Source organism: Ictalurus punctatus, chromosome 22 (assembly GCF_001660625.3).
Source record: "Ictalurus punctatus breed USDA103 chromosome 22, Coco_2.0, whole genome shotgun sequence".
NCBI lineage: Eukaryota > Metazoa > Chordata > Actinopteri > Siluriformes > Ictaluridae > Ictalurus > Ictalurus punctatus.
In genome coordinates, this window is record NC_030437.2 from 9,787,416 (window position 1) to 9,802,930 (window position 15,515).

At 41.3% G+C, this 15,515-nt stretch overlaps 1 protein-coding gene across 5 annotated transcripts in view; it reads left to right on the forward strand.

Annotated features, from left to right (window-relative positions):
• kcnt1b (potassium sodium-activated channel subfamily T member 1b) overlaps positions 1-15,515 on the forward strand; it is a 96,494-nt gene that overhangs the window by 79,835 nt on the left and 1,144 nt on the right. For 3 of the 5 annotated variants that reach the window (XM_017452517.3, XM_053674298.1, XM_053674299.1), the window contains 12 exons: positions 2,343-2,448; positions 2,915-3,087; positions 5,747-5,818; positions 5,932-6,066; positions 6,165-6,276; positions 6,864-6,965; positions 7,447-7,530; positions 7,791-7,919; positions 8,827-9,124; positions 10,352-10,414; positions 13,312-13,396; positions 14,168-15,461. In XM_017452517.3, coding sequence (XP_017308006.2) covers positions 2,343-2,448; positions 2,915-3,087; positions 5,747-5,818; positions 5,932-6,066; positions 6,165-6,276; positions 6,864-6,965; positions 7,447-7,530; positions 7,791-7,919; positions 8,827-9,124; positions 10,352-10,414; positions 13,312-13,396; positions 14,168-14,285 — 1,477 coding nt within the window. In that variant the 3' untranslated portion in view covers positions 14,286-15,461. Of the gene's footprint in view, positions 1-2,342; positions 2,449-2,914; positions 3,088-5,746; positions 5,819-5,931; positions 6,067-6,164; positions 6,277-6,863; positions 6,966-7,446; positions 7,531-7,790; positions 7,920-8,826; positions 9,125-10,351; positions 10,415-13,311; positions 13,397-14,167; positions 15,462-15,515 lie in introns of those variants that run through there. The other 2 variants (XR_008393201.1, XM_017452519.3) reach the window with 2 other exon arrangements.

Below are 15,515 nucleotides of genomic sequence, written 5' to 3' on the forward strand. Positions count from 1 at the left end.
ACTCACATTTTTCCTGAAAGCTCACACACTGTAAACCTGCCTCAACCTGTATTTAGTTGTTCACTAATTTCACCTATTTGCCTAAATGATTTAGGATACATTTTGACTGTAATTTATAATGAAAATGTAACTGAATGTTATAACATTAATGGGGCAGCTGGCTGGAATCACTTTTTCCTTAAGCCAATACGGTTTTATGCTGCATAAAATGATAAAACATGGAAAGATTATTGTGTAGAGGATAATATAGTTGTAATCTGAAACTGTTTAAAGTTTGTAAATACAGACTGAAATCTTATATCGACTTCCATCTCTCAGCTTCAGTGCAAACTAAAGGAGCAAAAATCAGACACCATGTCTCTGCTGATCGACTGCATTTGGGTTGAAAGGAAAATTGTGTTCGATGTGATTTTTTTATTGCTAAACCATGCCTTTAAGAGCTGCACACTGCAGAATGAATAATAGAAGCCATCCATGCTGCAGTCACGCTATACAGCACTCACAGTGTAGGTTTACCTCAAACAGGGTCAGTGCACACACACACACACACACACACACACACACTTTTCTGCTTATCACTGCTCTTTGATGTAAGGAGGATTCACCCAAAGTCCTAGCATATTGGGCTCGACAATCTGGTTAACGTGTCAGTAGCGCTCTCTAGTGGTAAAAACCTAAACGTTCTCATGGAGAGACAAACCACTTAAACTCTCAAGAACAGATGTACACTTCTCTCTCACTTAACTACACGTTCATACTCATTTCTCTGTAGTACCTAGTAATTAACTGTATTTCCTGAATAATATGCTATAAGATTAATAACTAAACAATATGCATAGGTGTAACTTATACATAGTGGATGCTGAGGTATACTTTCATCACCATTTATACCCAATGTTGTCACCCAAAACTGATTTTAAAAAATGTTTTCAAAAAAACACTATGGCCAAAAGTTTGTGGAGATCTGGGCATCACACCTATACGTGCTTGTTGAACATCTCGTTCCAGATTTAGTCCCCCCTTTACTGATACTAGACTTCCACTAGATTTTGGGGCGTAACTGTTGGGATTTGTGTTCATTCAGACACGAGCATAGTGAGGTCAGGCACTGATGTTGGGTGAGTAGGCCTGGGGTACAGTCAGCGTTCCAGTTCATACCAAAGGTGTTTAGGGGGGTTGTGGTAGAGTTCTTAGACTCCAACCTTGGCAAATCATGTCTTCGTGGAGATTGCTTTGTGCACAGGGGCATTGACATGCTGGAACATGCCTGGGCCTCTTAGTTCCAATGTAGGGGAAATGTAATGCTACAGCATACAAAGAAATTCTATACAATTGTGTGCTTCTAACATTGTGGTAACAGTTTGGGGAAGAACCACAATTTGGGAGTGATGATCCGGTGTCCATATACTTTTCGCCATGTAATGTATTAGTTTTTATGCACCCTTATCTATTCAGTGGTTTAAGGAAGTACAAAGATGTTAGCAACAGGGACAGCAGGGGTAAATGTGCAAGCTCTGCTAAGCCTGTCTATATTAAAAATAAATAAATCAGTACAGGATTTCAGTTTTGCCATTCGCATCATGTCAGTTTCTGAAGCAAACCTATGCTTCAAGTCAGATTAGTTTTGTGGAACGAAGAGCAATAGCATCACCAATTGTTGTAAGAAAAAGAAACAGAATGGCTGGGGCTGATTTCTTTCTGACTGTAGATTCATTCAGGCCATCAGTCACAGCTCTTAGTTTCTTAGCATGGCATCTGCAATGTCTGAGTAAGTTTCTCTGAGTTTTATTGTCTTGTTTTTCATGCTTGCTTCACAAATTGTGGTATTATTGTATCGTGACTTTATTTACAGAAAACTAGTACAATCTTAATATTGTGACATGTACGAGTAGTAAGTGAGAAGCTACAAACTTGTTGTAGCTGTCATTATAAAGGGAAAACTAATCAGCCTACAGGATCTCATTTTTAACTTTATTTTCTTGTTTTCTTTCAATAGGCTCCCATTAAAGACATAATGTAGGTAATGTAGACCATAACAACTCAATAAACAATACCAAACTATCCATCTTTCCTAGACTGCTAGAGAGATTAAAAGTTGGTGCTGATTTAAGCACTCGTTCAACTGAAGAACCTGGGCGTATGAACAGTTTTTACTTTTTTGCACCATCATCATTCTTCTTCCCAGCACTAAAATACTGTAGCAAACTCTGTAACAGGTCATTTGTCTTGTTGGTGGATTTCGTTTCAGTTGTAATCTAGCAAAGTGGTACAAATAAGTCTTTTAAAACAATGACAGAGTATGTTTTCTTTCTGCACTAACTGAGCTGTCCTTCTGTTTTAAGATATGTCAAAGGATATCCTCCAAACTCACCATACATCGGGAGTTCACCAACACTGTGCCACCTCCTACAAGAGAAAGCTCCATTTTGCTGTCTGCGACTAGACAAGGTTCCCAGAACTATTCTAGCAAAACATACTTCTCTGAGCTTAAATGTTCAAATGGAATAATGCTTAAAGGTACATTTTGTACAGTGAAAAAATTTATAAACCTATATTAAGCACAGGATTTCTAAGAGAAGCTAATATTTGAAATCTGTTATTGAATTATAGGAATACAGTGAGTCTCACTAGTTTCTTTGATTAAAAACAAAAAATTGGCCCCGCCCCCAGCCACACAGCACTGCTTCTTTCCCTTAAAAGCATAGTTTGTCTCATGGTGGGTGTCGACTGGAAGAAGGGTAAAGCACATACTGTACATGTTTTCATTGCAGTTTGCCCAACAGGCAAGAAACGAATCAAATAATTACAAGCTGCTCCTTTCAAATCTTCAAAGTGTTAACTCTTAAATGTTCAAATGGAATAATAATAATATTATTATTAGGCACACTGTAGATTCTCAATCACTTTCTCTCAGGGTTGCCGCCATAACAGTTTTGAAGACGCCAAGGCATACGGTTTCAAGAACAAGCTGATCATTGTCTCTGCTGAAACGGCTGGAAACGGCTTGTACAATTTCATCGTTCCACTGCGTGCTTATTACAGACCCAGGAAGGAGCTCAACCCCATCGTGCTGCTATTAGACAATCCGTAAGAAAACATCTGTCTCTTAAATTAGACTGAAAAACTGTAGAACCAGACTTGGTTTAAATTCTCCCAACTTTTTAGCTTTGACTGTTGTTTATTTTTCATATTAGTTTTTTAGACTATAAATAATTACACTGATAAATGTGAAATCAGTACCTAAGTGCAGTTTCTTCAGCACTGATTTTAGATTTAAATAATTAACATGTGGGGCTTAGTGGTTAACACATCTGCCTCACACCTTTGGGGTTGGGGGTTCAAATTCCCAGCTCCATCTTCTTTAACACCCCAGGCTAATGTTCCCGTGGCCTTACCTCAGTCCGTCCTGTTTGAGTTTTGTGAGCGAGATATTGCCTCAAATATCGAATGGCCGGCCGTGCAAGGTGCTACTGACCAGGAGAGGGGTGTTTACGATGGGAAACTCCTGGAACCCCCTTCCGGCCCGAGAAAACAACTCCTCCCGGTCATCCCCACGTGTGCCAAGCACATGAAACACTGCTGGGGAGGTTAAGGTGGTTAAGAATATGCCGGCTCTCAGTCGATCTGAAAGATGCTTTTTTCCACGTAAGCAGTTATCCCCCGCACAGGAAATTCCTTCGTTTTGCCTACCAAGGCATTCATTGCGAATTCACAGTTCTTCCTTCCAGTCTCTCATTTAGTCCGAGAGTGTTTTGTCTGTGTGCGGAGGCGGGAACCCACTCTATGGAGACTGGCGCATCCACCCGCAAGTAGTGGACTTATTGTGGGAGGATTTGGTCAGGCTGCCATTGATCGCTTCGCCTCGCACAAAAACATGCATCGTCCTATGTTCTTCTCACTAAGGGACAGGGACGCACCCCTCGACGTTGACGAACTGACCTATCCGTGGCCCATCATGCTGCTCTACGCATTCCCTCCCCTTTGCTTAGTAGCCCCCACCATAGCCAGGTGAGAGTTCAGAGCCTGACCCTCATTATAGTGGCAGTGCCATGGTCAAGCACATGCACAAGGTGCCATACCATGGTCCCTCCCAGACAGGGTGGGCTTCTGGGCTTGGCCCGTGAGAGGGAAAACCTGAATGCATTGGTGCTCCCTCCACATGTGGTCACCACCATACAGAGTGCTAGGGCCTCCTCCACACATTTCCTATATGATTGTAAGTAGCGTGTGTTCGAGGAATGATGCGATGGGTGATGCCTGATAGCGTATCAGTGTTCGGTTTCAGATATTTGATGTTTTTTGCATGACCTTATGGACGTAATGGTAAATCCTTTCCCGCTACTTAGGTCTACCTAGTGGCTATTGCTGCATGCCATGTTAGGTTCGATGGCACAACAGTGGGTCAACACCCCCTTGTTCGCCGGTTCATGAAGGGCACTCATCGCTCTGGAGGCTCTGTCCCAACAGCCTTTTGAGCCCCTGGGGGACATTTCCCCTAAGCTTCTGTCCTTGAACACAGTTTTACTCCTGGCCCTGGCTTCAGCCAAACGTATCTGTGATTTACATGCACTCTCTGTTCATGCCTCCTGCACTAAATTCTCTCTCAGTGGAAAAGTTTTTTCTTAGGCCCAACCCGAATTTTATCCCTAAAGGTGTCCTTGCCCCATTTCTAAGCAATGCCTATCCCATTGGCTTGTGAAAGGTATTACTTTGGCATATGAATCAAAGGGAGTGCAGCCTCCAGAGGGCCTCGGAGCACACTCTACTAGGGGCATGGCTACCTCGTGGGCTCTGTTTCGGGGAGTCTCACTGCAGGACATCTGCTCTGCAGCAAGCTGCACCTCTCCCCATACATTTGTCAGATACTACCAGCTCGATGTCACTAGGACCCCGATAGCTCACTCTGTCCCTGGTAGCTCACTCTGTCCTCTCTTAAGCCCTCTTCTCTATGATGAAGCTTGGGCTGTCAGACTTCGGTTATTCATGTCACCAGCATGTATTTCATGTTCCCCCTGCGTACCACTGTCACCTTTGTGCATGGTGTTACCAGGCACGTCATTATGGGAGGCGTCAAGCACCACCTATCTAGGTGACCATCCCCTAGCTTACAGGGCCTTACTGTGAGTGTGTTGGGCACTCCCATAGATGGATCTCTCCACTTGATGTTTCAGAGAACCAGGGTTACAGTCAGTAACCTATTGTTTTTCTCGAATGTTCTGCCCTGTGACACAGCATGGGCAGCAGTTGGAAAACATGTGGCTGGTTGGCTTCATGTGTCTTGAAGGACAGCTGTTCTGCAGTAAGCTGCACCTCTCCCCATACATTTGTCAGATACTTCATCCTCCCCAGTTGCTAAGTTGCTAAGTCACCACAATTGAGGGAGAAAATTGGGGGAAAAGTGTGAGGAATGGTTTTAATTAGACTTGCACCGAGGTATGCAGGGCCCTCAGTGGATTAGCTGTAATGGCTCCCACTCAGTATTTTTTCACATTGTTATTTGGCAGCATGTTGCTGATGCAAAGTGGAACATTTCACAACACAATATGATGCTCATTAAATTCCGTCGTCTCTAGAGCGTGACAGTTTGCTTTCCCTGCACTCTCCAGAATTTCCATAGCAACACTCGAATGCTGTCACATGTTCGTATAAACTAGACCCAGCTCTGCAAGGACCAGGTGCTACCTTGGCACTCACAGAGCAGGGATGGTGGATTATATTGCTCAAGCTGCTCTTTTTCCTCCTCTAGGCCAGATAATCATTTTCTGGAGGCCATCTGCTGTTTCCCCATGGTGTACTTTATGGCCGGCACCATAGACAAGTAGGTACTCGTGGTTTGCCACTTATTTCATTCAGGCATATGGGAATCATACACATCCTTCAGAATGAAATAGCCACACCCTAATATGAATATATGCTGAATTGTTTTTGTAGTTTGGATAATCTGCTGCAGTGTGGGATTATTTACGCTGATAACCTAGTAGTGGTGGATAAGGAAAGCACTATGAGCGCAGAGGAGGACTACATGGCTGATGCTAAAACTATTGTCAACGTTCAGACCATGTTTAGGCAAGTCGTTTTCTTTAATCACATAACAGCACAAATAAGGAGCATCTATGTCTATACGTCTACGCACTATTTATTTTAATTTCTCTCTCTGTCTTTAGGTTGTTTCCAAGTCTCAGTATTATCACTGAACTAACTCATCCCTCTAATATGAGGTTCATGCAGTTTCGAGCCAAAGACTGCTACTCCCTGGCTCTCTCCAAATTAGAGAAGGTAAAATCTCATCACCAACAAAGCACATTTTCTCGTCTTGCCAGATTATTTACAATATGGCCATGTGCTCAGTTTATTTTTGCTCTGCTAGCTTTAATAGTAATAGTGATAGATCCCGAAGAAGCTAGAAATCACTTTATATCACATCGACTAGCTAGCTAGCTAGTGCACATTGATATGTACGTTCCTGTTAAAGTGCTTCCAGTTAAATTGGCTTCCCTTCTTCTTTTTCATCTTCATCTGATGAGCGTTCATATTTTAATCCTGAAAAGTTTCGTTTGCCATCTCATGGCGAACACAGATGAGCGGAGTGATACACACAGTGAAACGTCCCACTGTGTTTATGGGGAATATAGGCACTCTCGGAACACTGCTCGAATAATCAATTTAGTGGACCGGACCTAACTGTTGTATAAATATTATCAATACATGTTTATATATACCAATGTATAAAGTGAATTAAAAACAAGACAGGCATGATATGGCCAGACATAACTCTGTCTTGAAGACTTTTCTGTGTGAACACTTAAAGGAACAGCTTGACCTTTGACTGTGGCATAACTTGACTTATTATGATCTTTTTTCAGATCGAGAGAGATAAGGGCTCTAATCTTGCATTCATGTTCCGCCTCCCGTTTGCTGCAGGCAGGGTGTTTAGTATCAGTATGCTGGATACACTCCTCTACCAGGTGGGCTGTTTTTCTGAACACACACTACACCTCTAAGCTTGGCTCTGCTCGACACCACAGTGGGCTCGGCATCACCGTTTGAGGGGTATGGGTGGGGACCACTCGTTTTTGGGAAAAACCCATTACAAGATCAGATCCACTGCAGGGTACCGTGGAAACGAGTTTCAAAAATATTGAATATTATGACATTGTCCCTTGAAATGAGTTTCCCCATTATGTGTTTTTTTATTTTTTATTTATTTTACTGTTCACTGTATTTTTACCCACCAACCCCCCTTCACGGGAGTACACATTATCCCTCTTGAGGGTTGGTCTTTTAACATCAGAATGTGTTTTGGCTTGGATTCAAGTTTTCGAGCTGATTTCAGGTTTCAATGAGTTTTGTGGTACTCAGGCATTCAGACAGAGGAATGATATTGATTTTCTGTGGTTCATGTGCGCCTTCTGAGCTTTGTTCCCTTCCTCCCGTTGTTTCTTCTAGTCTTTTGTTAAGGACTACATGATTCCTATTGCTAGACTCTTGCTTGGGCTAGACACTACCCCAGGCTCCGGCTACCTCTGTATGGTAAGCGCGCACACACACACGCACGCACGCACGTGCGCACACACACGCACACGCACACACACACACACACACACACAACACTTAATGTATTGGATATTATACCAGTCCCATAATATTATAAGTCATAAATCATGATTGTTTTTGTCTGCTGTAATATAAAATTATATTATAAGATATTAGACACGAATCAGTTCTACAAGAGAAATGCCTAAGCTGCTTACCGCACATACTAATCGAACTCACTGTCTCTGGTGGAACAGATGAAGGTAACAGAGGAAGACCTATGGATCCGGACATATGGAAGGCTTTTTCAGAAGCTCTGTTCCTCCAGCGCTGAAATCCCCATCGGCTTGTACCGCACCGAGTCCCACATGTTCTCATCGTCAGAGGTACAGCTTAAAGAGCTACTACATTTTTTATTCTGCCCCCTTGTATGACTACTTGATGTGGATTGCCACTACAACTGTGATCTGATGTTTTTCCACTGTAATCATTCATACCCTCTAATGTAGCATTTAGCAATTTATCCACCTTAGTTGAAAGTGTGTGATAAGTTTGTCTTATTACCCAGCGTGTTACAATTCTTAGCTTTAGCTATGCTTTAGGATGTTTATCTTATCCATTTATCAAGAAGTACTCTGAGATACTTGATAAAATAATGAGCTAAATATTCCTGCTTGGAGGAAAGAGTGGTGTGATTTCTTTTGTTCAATCTGCAATATTTCATATTTCCAATTTTCTCAGCCAGTGATGGCCAGTTTTTCCCTACAGTGAGGCCAACTCTAAATAATTCGTCCCGATTTCACTGGTGGCATTTTTATTACTTCATTGACAACCACACTGCGATTAGTGTCTAAGCAGATGAATCAGGCTTCATTAGCTCTCTCAGTTCGAACAAAAGCTGGTCCTTCGCTTGGCTAAACATTAACACGCCTCCTGACAGTGTTTTATTTGAGAATCTGCAGCCAGAGATTGATGATGTGTTTCTTTTATCACACAGCTCGGATACAACAACTCCTGAAGGCAAACAAGTCAGATTTAAGCTTCAAACTTGTAGATATGATTTTCTGATATGTAGGCTACTTGGGTACATTTCCTAATACAAAAACAGTATACAGTACATCCCCCTAGTTTTTGGAGCTCGATTGATTGAGACTTAGTATTTGAAGTTTTCCAATGGTATAAATGCAGCCCCGTTTTGCTTCTCAGTGCTTCTAAAAAACATAATTCTAATTTAAAAAAATACCCGTCAAACTATAATAATGAACCATTGATTCTTCTTATGTTGGTGAGCAGTCTCAGGTGTCTGTAAACGTGGACGAGTGTGAGGACCCACGGGACCGGCGCGAGTCCTGGAAAGAGAAAACGGCCCATAGGCACTCGACAGGCAGCGACCAATCAGAACATCCACTGCTAAGGAAGAAGAGCATGCAGTGGGCACGGAGGCTAAGCAGGAAGAGCACAAAGCCCCCGAGCCGTGCTGAACGCATCAACCAACAGCGCCTCAACCTCTACAGACGCTCAGAGAGACAGGAGCTCTCCGAACTGGTGAAGAACCGCATGAAGCACCTGGGTCTGCCCACCATCGGCTACGGTGAGTCTGCAAAAAAATCTGTTTGTAACGTGTCCTGTTCAAAAGTTTACACCGCCCTGGCTCTTAATGTATCATGTTACCTTCTTGAGCATCAGTGAATGTTTGCACCTTTTGTAATAGTTGTGTACGAGTCCCTCGGTCGTAATCAGTGTGAAAAGATGGATCTCAACATCATATAGCCGCTGTTGGAAAGGGGTCAAATATGCAGAAGGTGCTGGAAAAGTAAAGAATGTGCAGGACCTGGAGGATTTTTCTGAAGAACAGTGGGCAGATTAACTGGTCAGGACAAACAAGGGACTCATGAACAACTCTCACATATACAAACACAGTAATACGACACACTGTATTAAGAATCAAGGGTATGTAAACTTTTGAACTGGTTCATTTGTGTAAATTCAGTTAGTATTGTGTCTTGTGGACTATATGTAAACATGTGTTATGTGAAATAGCGTGTTCAGGGCAGAACTAAATAAAAAAACAAAATGCAGTTTTTATGATCCCGCTTATTTATTTATTTTAAATTATTAACATTTTGGAGATGTATGTAAACTTATTACCACGACTGTAAGTGCTAACAGGAACTACCTTGTCTCGCAAACATTCCACAACGTTAAATGTAACTGTAAATGGTTAAAAGTATGACATTTTGTTCATTAATGAATTGTATATTCTAATAGTTGCCAGAATGCTGTGGTATAAGAGGAGTAAAACACTTTGGGATGTATGCCAGGCTGCAGCACACAACCTAGTCACTTTTTATTTTCTTAAAACAGCACACATCATGCTTACTTGAATTGTACATGGAATATCTTCAGTAAAGAAAAAATTAATCACAGTATATTAAAAATGTTTATAGCGACTATAAATTATTATATCACTATGCCCTTGACTGTTCATCATGTGGATGTTGTTCCTGCATCAGCTTAAGTTTCGCTTTCTTTCTTATTTTCCCCTATTCACTCTATTCAGCTTCATGTATTCATTTCAAATAATAATAATAATAATAATAATAATAATAAGACAGCTATTGAAATTACAGTACAGTACTGTTCCTGCAGTATATACTGAGAGTTTAATATTCTTAGGAGGTTTGTCAAATCCACAAAGATATATATATATATACTCTTGATTTCAATTTCTTATGTGCATGATAAATTCTGTGTTGCTTGCTTGACCCCTGCATTCTTCTTCTCTTTCTGCTTTGCTTCTTTCCTCCTTGTTCTGTAGAGGACGTAGCTAATTTAACTGCGAGTGATGTGATGAACCGAGTAAATCTCGGATATTTGCAAGGTAACAACGCAAAAAATGTCACTGTATGTGTTACTTACCCCATTCCACTAGATTAGTTCACTAATTTTTGTTTATTATATGGGTTGTATTTAGATTCGTGACTTCTTGTGTGGGGGAAAAGGTCATAATTATCGTGTACCGAGGCAAAACCACCTTGTTTCAATATAGGACTTCAGAGCGCAATTGCTCTCTTCAATCTTATCTTGCTGGATGAAAACATGATTAGACATCAGGATGATTTGAATATCTCCAAAAAGCTGAAGCCTGCAGTTCTGTTTTCTTCCATCTGATGTCGAAGTCGCTTACGAGCACAATATTGAAAATGGTGTAATGCCTCTTGAGTGAAGTTTGCTTTTATAGGAAAAATCCACCCTGAACGACTTGCATTCGAATCTTTAGAATTAACATGCGCTTTCCAATGGCGTCCAAAGATTTTTTTTATAAAATAAAATTCTGAGTTGACTTGCTCTGTTTTCACTTTGCAGTCCCTCCAGGACTTCACAATTTTGCGATTGCAGAAATGAACACAAAGTCAGGCAAACTCTGCAAAGTGCTGAGGAACTTGGAATTTTTCAAAATTACCACAGAATTTCCGCAGATTTTGGCCAAGACGCGTCATGTGACATCATCACGACGCACATTCAGCCAAAACCCTCTTCGATTCACGTGCGTGGAATATGAGTACAGCTAAAAGGTCTCATTTACCGACAAACATCACTGTGAAAGACCGCGCACAACAATTTCATGCAGTTGCAATTTCACCAATTTAAATAGTTGCCTGCAAAATAAGAGTAAAAAAACTCTGCAAATTGCATCGCAAATTTAGAAAAAAAACCCGTCAAATTCCATTCGAAAGCCTGCTGATAGTGGTGTGACCTAAAGAGAGTGATGCAGCAGTGCTTTAGCACTTTAAAGTGTCCAGCTCTCGCACCTCCTCCCCTGTGGACACTCAAAGAGAAGATTCAACTTTCATGCTAGCATCATTGTGCTTGTGATCCAGTAGATCAGTAGTAAGCGGAGTCAAGTCTCTGCCGTAACTCAGCACATTGCATAGCTGCATTGCATTCTGGGACTCTGAGTCCAACATTTGCGGTCTTGTTGGATTTCTTATGAATATGGACCTTGCTGTCAAATGGTGAGTGAGGAAATACGCTCGTGCTCATGTTATTAGGAGGTAACAGCAAAACCCTACATTTATCCATTATGTTTGGGATGTTTACATTTTTTCAAACCTTACTGAATACCATTGCAACTGCGCCAGCAATGTCCCTCTGTTAGGACAGTTTGACACACAACCGCAACTTCTCACGAGAATAACGAATCAGAAATATTTCAATATAATGATATTTACTGTGTTTCAGGGTGGAGTTTTCCGTTATGTAATCATACAGACAGCATACAAAAGCGAACGGATTAAAAGATGCCATTTTAGGAAAAAAGAAAAGACTCTTTTATATAATCTTTTATATTAGTTTCATTTCAGTGTGTCAATGCAAAAGCAAGAGTTTGTTCCTGTATGCTACTGCATGTCTGTTCTTTAAGTTTGTCATAAATACCTTTTTGTATAAATGTTTCACATGAATAGATTCCAAAACCAGAATTTTCTGTTCATCCATTGAAAAAGAACGCGAGTCATGTCATGAGTCATAACGATAAAGATGATTATCTTAGTCTGTTTTTGGCCCTGATTTTCCTCTTAGACTAGTGATGTAGTTCTTTTTCTCCTCTGTATGGTACTACCTGAAGAGGGTACCTACATGACAGAGGGTACACAAGGTACATTCCTAGTTATAGGCACCTGATGATGATGATGATGATGAGGATGATGATGATGAGGATGAGGATGATATGCTGAAGGACTTTGATTCCAGGATGTTTTTGGACAGAGTGGAGTAGAAAGCATTCTGCCTGTGTTGGGAAGGTGACACCTGAGATTTTAGTCACACTTTTAAACCCGCTGTAAGATATTTCAGAGAAACTACTAGGGAAGACACAGTTGCGCAGCACAGCATTTCCCCCCCCTGTAAATATTTCAGTTTTTCCGTTTTCTATTAAGTCCCACACTACCAATGTATTTTGCTTCACTCTGATTGGTTGAGCCTTGCCTTGGTGGGTGTGTCAGATGCTCTGAGCATGCCTTTATCTGTGTGTCAGTCCTGCGTGTTGGCATGGCAAGCTGGCGACGTGCGTGAGGTGGGTGGTCTCTCGGAATGGCATCGATGCATAGGCCAGGTCTGTGGATGGCTCGATGATTGGCCGCAGATAGCGTGTGCATGCGTGGGCGCATGAGAAGCGCTTGCAGCTGCATGGTGGTACATAAACACAGCCTTGGCCGCTCAATAACGGTCAGCCCTTTTCTCTCTTTTTACCCGGCCTGGCCGAATAAGTGGCTCAAACAGGTGGGTTTGGACGAGCAGAGGCACTTTGTCCCCGAGCTTGCATCCCCCTTCTATCTCCCCAGCATCACACTGCTCAGTCACTCACACACAGGTAAAACACACAGCGCTGGCCCCAAAGCCCACTCGACCAAACCAGAAAGAAGTACGACTCTCAGGATTTAGTTTTACACACACACACACACACACACACACACACACACACACACACACACACACACAATCCATAGTGATGGTTTACAGTGGAACTGGCAGGAAGTATCTATAGTAGAAAATTCTGTTTTTAATCTAATACCAGACAAGAAAATATTTTTTGTTTCTGTTTTATTTTCAGAAGCAAATCCAAATCACATTTACTATACAGCCATTAGTTTGTCTTATACGTTAAGCTTGACTAACATATGCAGTAGAGAAAATGCTCAAGTTTTAAAGTGATCATTAAGTGGTGTCTTGAGGAGCTTTGCACATTAACAGCGTCTTCTTTCTTTTTCTCCCTTGCAGATGAAATGAATGATCATCAGAACACACTGTCCTACGTGCTGATCAACCCTCCTCCAGACACTGTTCTGGAGCTCAATGATATTGTGTAAGCCTCGCAGGATGAAAGCATTTTCATCATTGCCAATTGAAATGAGCATGTACTCTACATTATTACCTAAAATAAGTGAGGCGGAATTCATTAAGAATGCTCCGACCCTACCTAGTGGACAGTATTTAATGGTCTTCCATTACTAGAGATCATTGTGCCTAAATCTGTTATTATAAATATGAATGGTTTTAACATCCTGGAAGGCTAGCCTGTTAGTGAGGGGTGAGGGAAGCAGAGAAAACACCCCTAACGTGTAGGAATTGTAGATTAAGCCATACTCCCAAACCCTGCTATTGGGGGATAATCTGTTGTGGAAAACTGAATATAGAGGGGTCTTTGGGAAAGCAGGAGCCTATTTCCCATTATTTGATATAAGGGCTAGAATTATAATTGATTCCACAGCCATCCAGACTTTGTTACAGAACATCAGAAATATTGGTAATATACTTTAAACCCCCACCAAAAAAACAAACAAACAAAAAAAAGTGTCCATGTGAAGGATTTTCCCATGCCCTGGTACACTAGCACCACCTAGAGTTAGAGGAGTAATATAACTGGAGTCTTTATTTATTGGATTCACATTTTCTTCAAACACACTGCAGATTGGTGTGGATAGCATCCATAGCATCTGAGTTTGGAGAGTGGGACGTTGATTTAAATAAAAAGTTGCTGTAAAGGGAGTGTTGAATATCAGAGTTTGGGTTTGTACTACAGTATATACACAGTACTGTGGCTGAATGACGCACACAAACACATTTTCTGCTCCAGGTATATCATCCGGTCAGACCCGTTGGCCCACGTACCCGACGAGTTGCCCGCGTGCCAGGCAGGCGCCAGGCTGAAGCAGGAATACGGCACAGAGACACGAGGAGAGACTCATCTCTGAAAACCAGAGCTCAGCTTGGAGCGCTGCATGAAGAGTGCCTCCTGTTCCCCATACACACAGTCACAACCCATGAAGCACGCTGCCTTCCAAGGATACGGGGGGGGGGGGGGCGCAGGACGGGGTAACTACACCATCACCAACAACTTCCCCTGCGTTTACTTTTTCTATGACAGAAGTGGAATCTGTGTGCACGTTGCAGCAAAATGGCTGCTGCACCTTTCGCAGTTTAGACAAGATTACAAGACGGGGAGATTTCATGTTCTGGACCAAACACTGTTCAAACCCTTTTTTCCCCCCTTCTGACAGTGTATGCTAAAAAAGAAGAATGCAGTATTTAGCTGAGTGAAAGGAAGAGAAACAGATCATGACTGCCATTTAATGAGCTGAGATTTTAAGAAGACGTTAACAATCAGTAAGTATAAAGTGAAACTTTTTTTTTTTGTATATACATGTAGGTACATATCCTTTTACATGTTCACTAGACCTTCAGTATTTCTCATACATCATATTGTTGCTTTGTCCTTGAAGCACAAGTATTTTAGATTAGAACTACCCAATCAGTGAAATCGATCTTTCACCACAAACTATTTGATCAAAACCTAGTGAATTATTATCAAGTATTGTTTTTTAGTATGAAATATGTTTATTGATCCAGTTCGGGTGCTTTAATCACCACTTTAAAAACCTGCAGCAAAAGCAAAAAAAAACTGGACCTGTAATTACTTTTCTATCTAATATTACAAGCGTTCACATGCTTCATGCATATTGTGAATTGTTTTTAAGGGACACCTTGCTAAAAGTGAGAGCCTTCTGTCATTATAATGGGATAGAAATAGAAAGTAAAGGGGGTATTTTTCACTAACATGGCTCCCACAGAAGGGCTGCTCAAGAGAAATGGTTTTATTGAAAATTCTTCCTACTGCTACACATCATAATGTGTAAACATTCAGAATTACACTCTGCATGTTTGCTATTTTTCAATGCCATTTTGCCTGAATGTTACCAATGAAGTATTTTCCCAATTTGTATTCGTGCCAGAAGTTAAATAGTTCTCATAAAGTTCTCACATTTTGATCCATATGTTTATTTGGACACTATATTTATTATTTAATGTCATTTAAAGATCATGACTAGACTACTAGAATCTGCCAGATATTTTGCACTAAGCTCTGCTGGTCCGAACGGAGTAGCGTAGTATAGCATGACCCTTTAACCCTAAACTACGAGGAA